The sequence below is a fragment of the Hyla sarda genome, chromosome 1 (assembly GCF_029499605.1).
Source record: "Hyla sarda isolate aHylSar1 chromosome 1, aHylSar1.hap1, whole genome shotgun sequence".
Classification (NCBI taxonomy): domain Eukaryota; kingdom Metazoa; phylum Chordata; class Amphibia; order Anura; family Hylidae; genus Hyla; species Hyla sarda.
Window position 1 is genome coordinate 448,747,119 of NC_079189.1, and position 16,083 is coordinate 448,763,201.

Sequence of the window (16,083 nt, forward strand, 5' to 3'; positions counted from 1 at the left end):
AACAGAATCTACTTTGACGTTCTACTCCCAGAACACTTATATCTCTTCTTCAGGATGCTGTGATCTGGCAATATTTCTTTCTAGAGCTGCAACCTTGTTTTCCCTATGAATAAAAATCATCTGCCGGAGAATGTGTCTTCTGCTCCATGGTTCTCTTTATTTTCCACATAATTCAGCTTGGCGATTTGTTGCATTAAAGATTATAGAAGAAATACACATCCACTTTTCGGTTCCCTGACACTGCTGTTTGAAACCTTAAATTGTTAAAGTATAAAACACCCATTTCATTTCCTCATCGGCGCTGCTTCCTGCGGGGGCTGATCAGTTAAAGCTTATTATATCAGCATATGGAACAGACTCCAAACTATGGGCAGCGAAAGTCATATTACAGTTAATACCAAAGTAAAGGACAAGTGTGTCATTATTCTTAGATAATAGAAACCAGTGTGGTAGGAGAGTAATATCTGGGTATCCATGCGTTACCATGGATTATCCAATCACATGTCACTGGAGGCCAGCGTTTCCATAGTGATCTGTGCACAGCTATTTCAATGAGTAAACAGCAAAGCAAAATGACTTTTTAAACTAAGAAGATAATATTAATCTTATATACATACCTTACAAAATATTTTTACAATTTCCCCCAAAATAATAGCAACCTATATTTGTAGCGTTAACATAGGGGTAGTAAAAATACAAAAAAATACAGTTACAAATACAAAAAAATTAAAATAATAAATAATAAAATAAGATAGATAATAAAAGCAAATAGACAGAATAGCAGTCCCCCTGCATAGAATGTGTTTTATTCTAGTCACACCTGAAAGGATAGATAGATAGAGAGAGATAGATAGATAGATAGATAGATAGAAAGAAAGATAGAGAGATAGATAGATAGATAGATCACACTGTTATATGCTTGTCAAATATCTTATATCTAATATTTTCACAATAACACCAATGTATACAATTAGGAGATACCAAAAGGGGGTGAGTTTTCCATTAGATACAAAAGGTCTATGCTTACGGAAAGCCATGTAAAAACAAGATTCTTTAGGATTATGACTGGATTATAGTTTATGCAGAAGGAGTTGGGTCAGTTATCTTCAATACTTTTATCTATGTGATTTAACTATCCTGTACTGAGACAAAGTACTAAATCTTCCTTATGGCCTGAAATGATGGGTGTCTGTAGCCACCACTATGAGCATACAAAGCTGAAAATGAGATTTGACTTAAAGGGGTACTCCGGTGCTTAGGCATCTTATCCCCTATCCAAAGGATAGGGGATAAGATGCCAGATCGCGGGAGTCCCACCACTGGGGACCGCCGTGATCTTGCTGTCACGCCCCCTCCCATAGGCGAACATGCTCCGGGAACTGATTTTAAATGGGGTGCGGCGGGACCGCTTAGGGAATAAGATTTCTAAGCACCGGAGTACCCCTTTAAAAGGATATTGGGTAAGATACATCAAAACCTGTGCAGAGGAAAAGTTGACCAGTTGCTCATAGCAACCAAATTGTGTCATTCATTTTTAAGAGGCCTTAAAATGGGCAACTGACCAATTTTTTATCTGCACAGCTATTGTTGAATCTCCCCCATTGACTTTTCAGACAACCTGTGCATTAGAGCATTAGTACTTAGTAAATTTCTGATTTATTAATCTGCCTGAAATCCAAACTGTCTTTGCCCACAGAAACCAATCACAGTTCAGCTTTCACTTTACCAGAGAGTGTTCAGATATGAAAGCTGTGCTGTGATTGGTTACTCTAGGCAAAAACTGTCAGTTTGGGTTTTAGGCAGATTCAGAAATCTGGGCCAAATGTCTTGCTTTCCTACCTCCCAAAAATGAGTATTACATTTCAGCACTAGTGGTCTCACTTCCACTAAGGAAAATTGGCTTTTACCTCATGATTTTTTATTTTTTATAGCCTTTTCCTGAATCAACTCTATAGGGTAATAATAGTCTAAACTAGGCAGACTTATGTCTTGTTTTTACCCTTACAATCTATGTACAAAATGACAATGAAAGGCAATAATTGCAACGCAGCTCACTCACCAGGTCATACAGTGTTTGACAAATATCCAAGTAGTATGGGGTGCTGGAGCACGGACAATGCGGGCCGCTTCTCGTGTTGAAATAGCAGACAAAGGAGTAGTGGTTCAGCTCACACGCTTCAGAGTTTTCTGGCTAAAACTTGACTTTTAATTTATCCGTTAAAACATGGTACAAAAACTGAAAAAAATTCAACTTTTCTGTTTTTGGACCATATTTTAACGGATAAATTAAAAGTCAAGTTTTAAACAGGAAACTCTGAGGCGTGTGAGCTGGACCACCATTCCTTCGTCTGCTATGTACAAATTGAGTCTAAAAGTTAAGCAACTAGTGGTCTGGCTCCCATTGATTTTGCAGTTGACTGCCTGTTGTTAGGCTCAGTCCAAACGTCAAGACAGACTACTGGTAGTGGAGACGAGACTTAGACAGGTAAGTGCAGGAGAAAAAGCTTACCACTTAGATCACACCTGCCTATATGATTAAACCCCTGCCCTGCTCTTACACTGTTGCTGTTTTTCTTTCTGCTCACATAGCACCTTGCAAAAACAGTGCACATAAAAATCCCTAACCTCCCCCATGTGGCATCTATTATTGAATCATCCCACAGCACAGTGCCAGTTTGTTCCAGTACAGTGCTAGTTTGTTCCAGCACAGTGCCAGTTTGTTCCAGTACAGTGCCAGTTTGTTCCAGCACAGTGCCAGTTTAGTGCACTTTCTCAGGCACTTTGCCATAGCATACCAGAGAGGAGGAAGTGCTGTACTGTTATTGGCCAGGAAAAGGAAGTCTAGGTTTGAGTGCTGCGGGCAAAGGGCCCAGTCCTGGCCCCACCCCTGAAATGGAGAGAATAAGAAATAGCTCTGCACCACATAAGGGACTCAAAGGAGCTCAGTATATGCAGTGAGAGCCCAAAATCACCTTGTCACCACTCTAAAGAGTTAGTGTAACAAAAGTATGCAGTTTTTTAAAATTATTTTTAAAGTACAAACACAATTTAAATATTAAAACAGTATATAATATGTTGTCAGTGGTGACTGCTGGCAACAAGAATTTAACCCCGTAAGGACTCAGCCCATTTTGGCCTTAAGGACTCAGACAATTTAATTTTTACGTTTTAATTTTTTCCTCCTCGCCTTCTAAAAATCATAACTCTTTTATATTTTCATCCACAGTCTAGTATGAGGGCTTGTTTTTTGCGCGACCAGTTGTCCTTTGTAATGACATCACTCATTATATCATAAAATGTATGGTGCAACCAAAAAACACTATTTTTGTGGGGAAATTAAAACGAAAAACGCAATTTTGCTAATTTTGGAAGGTTTCGTTTTCACGCCGTACAATTTATGGTAAAAATGACGTGTGTTCTTTATTCTGAGGGTCAATACAATTAAAATGATACCCATTATTACATACTTTTCTATTATTGTTGCGCTTAAAAAAAATCACAAACTTTTTAACCAAATTAGTACGTTTATAATCCCTTTATTTTGCTGACCTCTAACTTTTTTATTTTTCCGTATAAGCGGCGGTATGGGGGCTCATTTTTTGCGCCATGATCTGTACTTTTTTTTTATACCACATTTGCATATAAAAAACTTTTAATAAATTTTTTATAATTTTTTTTAAATAAAATGTATTAAAAAAGTAGGAATTTTGGACTTTTTTTTTGTTTTTCATTCACGCCATTCACCGTACGGGATCATTAACATTTTAATTTAATATTTCGGACATTTACGCACGCGGCAATACCAAATATGTCTATAAAAAAAATTTACGCTTTTTGGGGGTAAAATAGGAAAAAACGAACGTTTTACTTTTTTATTGGTGGAGGGGATTTTTCACTTTTTTTTACTTTTACTTTTACATTTTTTAAAAATTTTTTTACACTTGAATAGTCCCCATAGGGGACTATTCATAGCAATACCATGATTGCTAATACTGATCTGTTCTATGTATAGGACATAGAACAGATCAGTATTATCGGTGATCTTCTGCTCTGGTCTGCTCGATCACAGACCAGAGCAGGAGACGCCGGGAGCCGAACAGAGGAAGGAGAGGGGACCTCCGTGCGGCGTTATGAATGATCGGATCCCCGCAGCAGCGCTGCGGGCGATCCGATCATTCATTCAAATCGTGCACTGCCGCAGATGCCGGGATCTGTATTGATCCCGGCACCTGAGGGGTTAATGGCGGACGCCCGCGAGATCGCGGGCTTCGGCCATTGCCGGCGGGTCCCTGGCTGCGATCAGCAGCCGGGATCAGCCGCTCATGACACAGGCATCGCTCCGATGCCCGCGGTTATGCATAGGACGTAAATGTACGTCCTGGTGCGTTAAGTACCACCGCACCAGGACGTACATTTACGTCCTGCGTCCTTAAGGGGTTAAAGGGGTATTCCAGGCAAAACCTTTTTTTATATATATATCAACTGGCTCCGGAAAGTTAAACAGATTTGTAAATTACTTCTATTAAAAAATCTTAATCCTTCCAATAGTTATTAGCTGCTGAAGTTTTCTGTCTAACTGCTCAATAATTATGTCACGCCTCGGGAGCTGTGCATGATGGGAGAATATCCCCATAGGAACTGCACAGCTCCCGGGGCGTGAGTCATCAGAGAGCAGTTAGACAGAAAACAACTCAACTTCAGAAGCTAATAACTATTGGAAGGATTAAGATTTTTTAATAGAAGTAATTTACAAATCTGTTTAACTTTCCGGAGCCAGTTGATATATAAAAAAAAGTTTTGGCCTGGAATACCCCTTTAATCCCATTTAGAATTTGCTAACCCTATGGAGATTTGGAACTTTTCTCATGTGAAGAGTTTGAATAATTTAGCAGCAAAGATATTTCTTTTCTTAGAGTTTAATTTTTTTATTATTTAAAAAACAATGGGAACAGCTGAATGGTATATAATACATTTTTTTTTTTATAATTACATTTTTTAGTCCACCTAGGCAATTTAGCTAAGGGATTGCTTGACCATTTACATAGTACTTTGCATACGCATGTATTGCAGTAAACTGTCCAATAGCATTTCTCCTATTACAGCCTGTCTATAGGAGTTCTAATATTGCAGCCATGGAGGCCTTCAGAAGGCTGATAGCTGCCATGACAAATGATGACACCCCTCCATATGTTGCTGTACATACAATAAAAATCACTCAATCCAGCGTATTCTAGGATGTACATAATGAGAATATTTATAATACTTACCACTATGACAAACAATGCAGGTGCCACAAATGCCCATATTGCTCCTTTCTGTAGAGACAACCAGCAACTGCAAAATAATAAATTTGTCTGTTAGATTAAGCCCACAATGTTTGCCCTCTTTAAAAAGAATCTCTGCTCTGTTTACACCTGGTACCAACACTTAGCATTTTATAACCATGCTGTATGAAGTATTTAAGTATCCCGGCTTTGTTCATTATTTCAAACATTGTTACATGGTAATTTACATTTTCCCAATTGCTATCCAAAGATTGTAATTTGTATGCAAACAGGAAGAATGAGAAGATTCATAAGCACTGTACGACTGCTCTTACTATTGTTCTGTAGGAAAAGAAGACAATGGTGGCAGTAATTGTAAGAACACTTTATCAAGGTACTCGCATGTGTTATCAGCAGAGCAGAGCAAAGATTATTAGCGAGTGCAGCAGGTGCAGGAACATTGCGTACATGAAGTGTCTATCAGAAGTATTCACCTCTTGGACACATTCAGGTGTGGTTGGGTACCAATACTGAATCACAATTAATTTTATTAGAATTCCTTGACATTGACGACGATATATTGTTTAACGTCAAATGGACAAAACGTTTATACAGTTGAATTACATTCACTCTAATTATAAAATGCACATAAAGAAGAAAACACATGAAGGGGAGCTCCTAGCACAGCAATGGCAAAAGGAAAGCTAACATTGGATTGAATAAATTGGTCACTTATCTTTCACTGTTGTGCAACATTATTGTCAGAACCTATAAGGTTAAACGGTTCTGACAGGTTCTTTGTTTGTTTTTTGCTTAGCTGACTGGCTGGTCAGCTGACCTTTTGATGAGAGCACCTGCGGGGTTGCCTATTCAACCTGGCACTTTTCTCTCATTTAATGCCTGTGAAAGTGTCCAACTCGAGTAGCTAGCGATGTACCCTGTTTAATCTTGTTTACCCGGCATCTGTGACTTTTGGCTTATCTTCTCAACTTCTCTCTGGTATTAGTGATTTTGTACTTTCACAACTCCTGTTTTTTGACAAAGATAGTGGACATTGACTTATTGTGTGAGTGTGTTAGTTTGGCTTCTGTTAGTATGTATGCTCCCTACTGTACCTTGACCTGTGTCTGTATTATTATTATTTTTTATTGTTTTGACAGATAATTCCCTTAATTGCCTAGGGAGGGACTGTCACCATGGTTACGGATCCGTCGCCTAGGGCAAAAACGTAAATAGATAGGGATAGGGGAGTGAGCGAGAATAGTGTGCACTCCTTCCCTGCCCATACATGACATTTATAGGCACACCTCTGTATGAAGCTCCAACAATATATGTTAGAAACCGCAGAACTTTAAATTGTTTTTGATCAAAAAGGCAAGAGTCTTATTACAGTATTCACACCAAAAAATAAAATCAGAGTTCCAATGCTAATGAAGTTTCAAAAACACCAATAAGAACAATTGAGGACAAGCAGGGCTCTGTGCAGTGATGCTCTGTGTATGTATATTATAAATTTACATTATAAAAAAGGTTTTTGCAAAACATAGGTACACTTTAACATGATTCATACGTCTTTAAAAGGTACTTAAATTAATTCATGTAACAGCTAAATGTATGTGAGAATATCTCAGTGAAGTAGTAATGGAATGACAGAATGAGGCCACAATTGGGGCTGCAGTGATGAGTTCCTATTGTATCTGAAGCATGATAAAATTACTGTACAGCTACAGAAGAAAATGCATGTATGTTTACTGTATGTCTTCATGTCACGCCATCACTGACATGTGTATGTCTAACCTAATTATTTACCATTATTAGACTCTTGGCATTCCTTCCTTTTGGCACATACACTTAAGAATGCTTCTTACATGTATCCCAAACACATAGCCGCAACGTATTGGACTGTATATGAAATAGTTCCATATATCACCCATTGACTCCTAACCCTCCTCTCTATTGTCAAGTGTAAATAACTGCACTTTTCACAATAGTGACAAAAAGCTATGCTAACACAATGGATGTTATTTTGGCTTGTAAGTGTATTCGAGCCTATGATGGCTATAAGTAACACATATACAGGAGCATTTCCTCACTATAACAATACTATGACATACCTTATTTATTACTGGAACAACCAGTCGGGTTACACATTCATATAAGCAAGACCAATAAATCAAGACCATCTGAACATATATGTGATCTGTTACTTTATTTAAGCACTCCTTTCACCTAAATGAGCACTGTCAGATACAAAAACCCTTGATATGTTTTAACCCCTTACCGCAGAATGTCATATATAAACGCTGGGTTGTGCAGTGCGTTCGCGCATCCCGAGGTTTATAAATGACATTCAGTTAACCCGGCGATGCGCAGAATCGCACGGGTTAACCAGCAGAAGCCCTGTTGTTTCCAGCAGGAGACAACTTCTGCTTCACCCCCCAGGACCATCATTGACCCCAGGACGGTCAGCGATCACTGTGATTGGTCCCTGTGGACCAATCACAGTGACCTGGGGTGAAAGTTCAGATCCCCCGCACTGTCCGCCCCTGGAAGTCGGGCAGAACGGGGGAAGATGGCTGCGGGGGCTCGCGGGGACCTGCGACATAGGGGGGGAACACGCGGGGAACGGCGGCCTTACCTGGAGCAGCGGCGGGACCGGCCACGTGGAGTAGCAGCTGCGCAACCGGCAGGTAAGTGCATGGTCCTCAGAGGCAGCAGTGAAGATCTTCACTGCTGCTTCTAGGAGTCTGAAAACTACAACTCCCAGCATTCCCAGACAGCCTTTGGCTGTCTGGGCATGCTGGGAGTTGTAGTTTTGAAACTTCTGGAGGGCCCCAGTTTGGAGACCATTGTATAATGGTCTCCAATCTGTGCTCTTCCAGCTGTTGCAAAACTACAACTCCCAGCATGCACTGACTGTCCAGGCATGCTGGGAGTTTTAGTTCAGCAACATCTGGCCCTTCAGATGTTGCCGAACTACAACTCCCAGCATGCCTGGACAGTCAGTGCATTTTGAGAGTTGTAGTTTTGCAACAACTGGAGACACACTGGTTGGGAAACATTGTCTGTTTCTAACTCAGTGTTTCCTAACCTGTGTGCCTCACTGTTGCAAAACTATAACTCCCAGCATGCACTAACAGACCATGCATGCTGGGAGTTGTGGTTTTGCAACAGCTGGTGCACCCTCCTGTGAATGTACAGGGTATGGGTGAGGGTTTTACAGTGGGTTTCTCGCTGCAAGTTTGAGATGCAGCAAATTTTGCACTGGGAAACTCGCTGTTATCCCCCGCCCGTGTAGCTGTACCCTAAAAACACTACACTACACTACCATAAAATAAAAAGTTAAAAACACTACATATACACATACCCCTACACAGTACCCCCCCCCCCCATAAGAACGTCCACTGTTTCCAAAGCAGAGCCTCCAGTTGTTGCAAAACAGCAACTCCCAGTATTGCCGGACAGCCATTGACTGTCCAAGCATGCTGGGAGTTTTGCAACAGCTGGAGGCACCCTGTTTGGGAATCACTGGCGTAGAATACCCCTATGTCCACCCCTATGCAAGTCCCTTATTTAGGCCTCAAATGCGCATGGCACTCTCTCACTTTGGAGCCCTGTCATATTTCATGTCAACAGTTTAGGGCCACATATGGGGTATCGCCGTACTCGGCAGAAATTGTGTTACAAGGTTTGGAGGGCTTTTTCTCCTTTGACCCTTCATTAAAAGGAAATGTTGGGGTCTACACCACAATGTTAGTGTAAAAAAATTAAATTTTTACACTAACATGCTGGTGTTGCCCCATACTTTACATTTTCACAAGAGGTAAAAGGGAAAAAAGCCCCCCAAAATTTGTAACGCAATTTCTCCTGAGTACGGAGATACCCCATATGTGGGCACAGAGTGCTCTGGGAGGGCACAACAAGGCCCAGAAAGGAGAGTGCACCATGTACATTTGAGGTGATTTGCACAGGGGTGGCTGATTGCTACAGCGGTTTTGACAAACGCAAAAAAAAAAAAAAAAACACATGTGACCCCATTTCGGAAACTACACCCCTCACGGAATGTAATGAGGGGTGCAGTGAGAATTTACCCCCCACAGGTGCCACAAATCTTTGGAACAGTGGTCCGAGAAAATGAAAACTTTTGTACAGCCCACTGTTCCAAAGATCTGCCAGACACCAGTGGGGGGTAAGTGCTCACTGTACCCCTTGTTACGTTCCTCAAGGGGTCTAGTTTCCAAAATAGTATGCCATGTGTTTTTTTTTTTTTTTTGATGTTCTGGCCCCATAGGGGCTTCCTAAATGCAACATGCCCCCCCAAAACCATTTCAGAAAAACGTACTCTCCAAAATCCCCTTGTCGCTCCTTCGCTTCTGAGCCCTCTACTGCGCCCGCCGAACACTTTACATAGACATATGAGGTATGTGCTTACTCGAGAGAAATTGTGCTACAAATATAAGTATACATTTTTTCCTTTTACCCCTTGTAAAAATGCAAAAACTGGGTCTACAAGAACATGCGAGTGTAAAAAATTAAGATTGTGAATTTTCTCCTTCACTTTGCTGCTTTTCCTGTGAAACACCTAAAGGGTTAAAATGCTGACTGAATGTCATTTTGAATACTTTGGGGGATGCAGTTTTTATAATGGGGTCATTTGTGGGGTATTTCTAATATGAAGACCCTTCAAATCCACTTCAAACCTGAACTGGTCCCTGAAAAATAGTGATTTTTAAAATTTTGTGAAAAATTGGAAAATTGCTGCTGAACTTTGAAGCCCTCTGATGTCTTCCAAAAGTAAAAACTCATCAATTTTATGATGCAGACATAAAGTAGACATATTCTATATGTGAATCAAAAATGTTTTTATTTGTAATATACATTTTCCTTACAAGCAGAAAGCTTCAAAGTTCGAAAAATGCAAAATTTTCAAATTTTTCATCAAATTTTGGGATTTTTCACCAACAAAGGATGCAAGCTACCACAAAAATTTACCACTATGTTAAAGTATAATATGTCATGAAAAAATAATCTCGGAATCAGAATGAAAACTAAAAGCATTCCAGAGTTATTAATGTTTAAAGTGGTCAGATGTGCAAAAAACGCTCTGGTCCTTAAGGCCAAAATGGGCTTGGTCCTTAAGGGGTTAAAGCATGCAAAACCAATAGGTTTTACAATTGCTTTCATTAGAAAATGTCATACTGAAAAAGCCAGTCAAACAAATCCCCCCCTCCCCCCGCCCGCCTGCTTGGACACATACTAGTCCTGCTGTGTCCATGCATCATCAACTATGTCATGGACACACTTCCTTGATTGACAGGAAAATCCTCCCACTGTCAGCTTGTGTCCCGCTACTGTCAGTGAGGACAAGCTGGGAGTTGTAGTTTTGCTAATGTCAGGGGAGATGTGAGCAGACAGCATACTGAGGGAGCATTCCTTTGAGAGGAATTCAGACTAATGATCTCAATTGAAAGTGTAATACAAAAATAAATAAAGGTGCTAGACACACAAAAATTTGATGTTCATGGTCAGGATTAGGTATTGAGGGATATATTTAAAAAAAAAAATTTGTTGGATCTGACAGGTATGCTTTAAATACAGAAAAATACTGAAAAATGCTAACTTTATCCTGAACCCAAGGCTTCAAAACAGAAAATGCAACCTGAGGCAATAGTTTACGCAATAAAAGAAGATTTGAAATCTATCTACTTTTTTTCTTTGCAAAGTTCTAAGTTTGCACAGTTCTCTGTGGAGCCAACAGGACAAAATCCTTTTCCATTAAAGAGGAAAATGATTTAGCATACTGAGAGAGAGAAAACAGCAGAGAGCACAGCAAAATACACATGCAGAATGCTTCATGTTTGCAAGTGATGCTAAAATATTTTTCCAGTACAAAGATATAGTATACTTGGATCATTTTTAGAAAAAGCGGCTTGTGTGGCCGTTTAGTAAATGACCGCATTAATCCCTTTTATTTATTCGGAATCCCATAACTTGTGAAAGGATTAGATTGGTCTAATGAACGCTCTCTGGTTACAGATTCTGGGCACACGTGACATTCTAGCATAAGAAATGAGTGTATGGTACCAGTCAGCCATCTCTGCATTGCTTACTGAGATTACATATTTTTTATTTAGCAATTTAAGATAACATTTAGTGAGAATATAAAATTGTCACCGAAATTTACTCTCTACTGAATCAGCAGGGGCCTGAATGTTAAGACCTCCGCCGATCAGAAGAATGAGAAGGTAAAAGTCTGTGCTGCTGCATGCTTCTCTACCTGCTCTGTGTCACACGAAAAAGACACACTCCATAAACTTACAAGTGTGTCATGACCAGGTGACATGGTGCCAGGACAGAATGTGCTTGAGCGCCAATTTCTCTGGCGCATTCTCCTGAACAGTGGAGATCGGAATACTCAGACTCCCGTCAATTTAAACTTTTTACATGTCGCTTTCCAAATGAGGCTGGAACTCCACTGAGGTTTTTTTTGCAAAAACGCCGACAAAAACGCCAATTTTCCCGCACGTTGTTTTTTCAGTGAAAAAACGCTGCGTCCAGATGTTAGCTGCAAGTCATTGGTAAACTGCAAAATGCCAGATTCACTTGGCGTTTTTCAGCTTGGCATTTTTTTTTTATCCTTTTGGCGTTTTTCAGCAATTTCTGGCTCAGAGGCTGGATTTTCAAAACACCCTGCAAAAACCTAGTTTGGCGTTTTTTGCCCTGAAATCGTGGTGTTTTCCTCCCATAGAAGTCTAAAACGCCAAGAAAAAAGCCATGTTGGTTTTAAATTTTGCGTTTTTGCAGGTGTTTTTTATTCTTTTTTTGGACTTTAGCGATCCCAAAAAATTATGGAGATACCTTTTTTATTAAAATTTCGTAAGGTACCATAAAAAAAATAAATAAAAAAGATACAGTAGTGATGGAAAAAAATTGTACCTAACGAAATGTATCTTTTTTATTCCGAAATGTTTATTAATTTTTAAACAGGGATCAATTTATGTGAGCGGGTAAAGTGCTAGAAATGTAGCAGACAATAATAAGAATGTAGTGTGTGCGTGTTTTTCACTTTTTTATTTTTTTATTTTTAGGTAGTACTACTACTCTCAGCATGATGGGAGTAGTAGTTACCTGTACTTATTGACAGATCGTCTGTTGCGATCCTCCTGTATAACGTATAGATGCGGCAGCCGCTCTTCTCTGGTCCCCTGCACTGACGTATATACACACATATTCATATTTCCCGGAGAGAGCTGTGATTGGCCAGATGGTTCCAGCCAATCACAGGTCTCTGTGAGAAATCAGAATGTGTATATTTACGGCGTGCAGGGGACCATAGGAGAGCGCCGGCTGCTGCATCCATACATTATACAGGAGCATCACAGCGGGTGGCAGGAGTGATACCCGCAGTGATCTTTCCTTAACTACAAGTACTACTACTCCCAACATGGAGTACACTCTGCCCCATGCTGGGAGCTGTAGTACTTGCATTAATAGATAGATCGCAACAGGTGTCAGAAGTTACACTCGCTGTGATCTGTCCATTAATGTAGGTACTACCGCTCCCAGCATGAAGCAGAGTGTGCTTCATGTTGGGAGTAGTAGTGCCTGCTTAAGGATACATCACAGCGGGGGTCACTACTGACACCCACTTTGACCATCCTGTCTATAGCAGAGATGCATAGCTGCTGTATACAGCGCTCACATCCCTGCTCGGCACTGTACGCCGGGCCGTCCGCTTATTCATTCATCTTTTCCTCAGAGCTGTGATTGGCTGAAACCATCCGGCCAATCACAGCTCTGGGTGGGAAATATGAATGGCCAGTGAATAGAGCAGAGATGGGAGCGCTGTATACAGCCACATCACTGCTATATTATGGAGAATCGCATCGGGTGTCAGACTGACACCCGGGACGATATGTCTATAGTACAGGTATTACTACTCCCATCATGGAACAATCTTGTTCCATGCTGGGAGTAGTAGTACTACATAAATAATGTGGGGAAAAAAAGAGAAAAAAAAGTTAAACACACACTTTATAAAAAAAAATATTAAAATTTTGTTATAAAAAATAAACATTTAGTTAAATACATTTTACTTCCCTAATGCATCCTTTTTATTTTTTATTTTTAATTATTTTTTTTGGTACCCAACTATTTTGTAAAAAAAAATGTAAAAAAACCAAAAGGGACAAAAAAATGGCAAATTCCACACAAAGGTAAAAAATGCCAGAAAAAACGCCAGAAAAACGCCACAAAAATTGCAGGGCAAAAACCTCAGTGGAGTCCAAGCCTGACAGTGGTCATTTAAAGTGGACAAAAGTCAGCAAAACCCACTACCGCCTCCTGACTCAACATATATTGTCAGTAAAGAGTAGGGTCAGTCATGTTGGATGCCTGATCCTATTGTTCTGGAAAAGAAAAGTGACCATCAGAGCGGACAGACTATGGTTTTCCCCTCCCCTCTCCATAGAGGAAACATGCATGTTCAGCTGTGTCGAACGTTCCTGTGTATGGGGAGGTCTGGAGAACAGCTGATGGACAGCTTTTTAAAGTGTATAGAAAGTGTGTACTTATTTACTTATGTGTTGATGACACACTTGTAGGATTTACAGACGTTCCTGTGTAAGGGATTCCAGGAAAGATAAACCTGGTCTACACCATAGGTAAGGAGGCTTGCCATTGGTGTATAATGGAAGAAAATGACCCCCAACTTCCATAAAGAAGCCACATTTTGCACTTTATGCTATATCAAGTTGCCAAATTAAGCTTTGAATTGTTGTTTTGAACTGTGGGTGTGTGAGTTCCCTTCTTGGTGCCGGACCTCAACTCTTCATCATGCAAAGAACTTGTATATATATAGACCCACAATATTGTGATGATGTCAGCTCAGTGTTTTTATTTACAGGCTTAAAATTATTGCATTAGTGCAATGATAGTAAGGTCTTGTGATAATGTAACAGTTTAAATTATATTTATTTTAATGATGTTAGAATATTGTGTGTATTTAGAGGTTGTGTCTGCTGGGATGATGAACCGTGTATATTTATAGGCTGTGCTCCTTTGTGAGCATCAGTTCAAAGGCTAGGCTCTACCTTTTCTGTTGATGTAACAATAGAATGTTTTGACTCTATTGAGTGTTGCATTGTTTAGACTTCACACTGCTGTAATGTTATTGCTATAAGAAAAGGTTTTGGAAAAATGTAACCATTCTGTTTTCATGAACATTGCAAAGTTATGAATAAATCATTATGATGTAATAAATTATTTTCATTAAAACTATATTGTGTCTCAGTTGAATAATATGAGACCTATAAGCATTTAAGTATAACTCTCTTGCAAATTCCAATGCCATTTTAATGGTCACTCTAAAACGATATAACAGTTCTCTCTCTCAAAACGTTTTGAACATTAGAGGTTCTTCTACATGCCTTTTGTGGATTTATCAAGGATTTTCACTGCATATTTACCCTTTACACTGCATAGCATTAAATCATCCCCAAGATCCACATAAAGTATCATGTGTAACAAATATCATCACCAATTGGCCACAAATTCTCTTAGAACCCTGCAGTGGAAAACACAATTTATTGCTTTAATTGTAAAGTTTTTTTTCTAGTTTTTAGGATATGTTTACACATAATTTTTTTGGCAATTTTTTAGCCATAAATGGCTATAAAAAGCAAAAGCAAAAAAGTGGCGAAGTTTAAAATAAATAGAGCAACAGGAAGCTTGTACAAAATGCATATTGGCTATTTTTTTTTTCTGTGATAATCATTGGTTCCAGCTCTGTTCATGTGTTTTTTCCTAGGAAATTGTATCCTGTCTCACATTGTTATCTTGTTTATATTGTAGTCTGTTAGTAAACAGAAACTTTGTATCCTGATATTACAAGCATATTACTATTTAGCACACCATTATAAAAACTTTGCCTAATCTGTTCCTCCTATGTCAAACTCCATATTTGGAGATGAGCAAATTTTTTTAAAATTAGATTCGGCCATTTGCAGAACTTGTAGTGGTTGAATGACAAAGCTTGGAGTTGGCGGAAGCAAGAGGAGACCACATAGTGGCTGAATGACACAGCCTGGAGTTGGCATCAGCATGAGGAGAATTCAGACTTGCGATTTTCGGCGATTCCGATTCCCGCCACACGCCGTGCGGGGATTGGAGACGGATGCCTTCTGAAAGTGCTGAGGGGGATCCTGATAATCCCCCATATGGGTGATTGCCGCAGATATCCTGTAAATACTATCCGCGATCTGCGGCGATTCCGTGTCACCTGTGACCCGATGACCCAGATAAGGATGATGATCGGTGGTGTAATATACACCACCAATCATCATTCGTACAGTACTGGGAGGTGGCAGTGTTGCCACCCCCCCCCCCCCAATACAGCTGTGATTGGGCAGCCGTAGTGACCACACCAATCACAGCAGTATGGAGAGGGGGGAGGTGGGTGAAGGAGCATGTTGCTCCATTCTGCCCACCATTTCTGAGAGATGCGCTGCCCACCCTTAGTGTTAAAAAGGGCCCCCTTGCTCCCTTTCTGTGGCCCCTTGGCACAGAAAGCAGTCAGGGACTGTTTAGATTAGGTAGGGACAGTTAGGAATGTCTACAGTAGTGATGTCGCGAACATTACATTTTCGGTTCGTGAACGGCGAACGCAAACTTCCGCAAATGTTCGCGAACCGGCGAACCGCCATTGACTTCAATGGGCAGGTGAATTTTAAAACCCACAGGGACTATTTCTGGCCCCAATAGTGATTTAAAAGTTGTTTAAAGGGGACTAATACCTGGACTGTGGCGTTTCGGAGGGGGA

General features: G+C 40.1%; 1 protein-coding gene across 1 annotated transcript in view; it reads right to left on the reverse strand.

The window, feature by feature from the left end:
- Positions 1-16,083, reverse strand: part of ADGRD1 (adhesion G protein-coupled receptor D1) — a 919,695-nt gene that overhangs the window by 140,203 nt on the left and 763,409 nt on the right. The window contains exon 22 of the mRNA XM_056533246.1: positions 5,268-5,334. Coding sequence (XP_056389221.1) covers positions 5,268-5,334 — 67 coding nt within the window. The remainder of the gene's footprint in view (positions 1-5,267; positions 5,335-16,083) is intronic.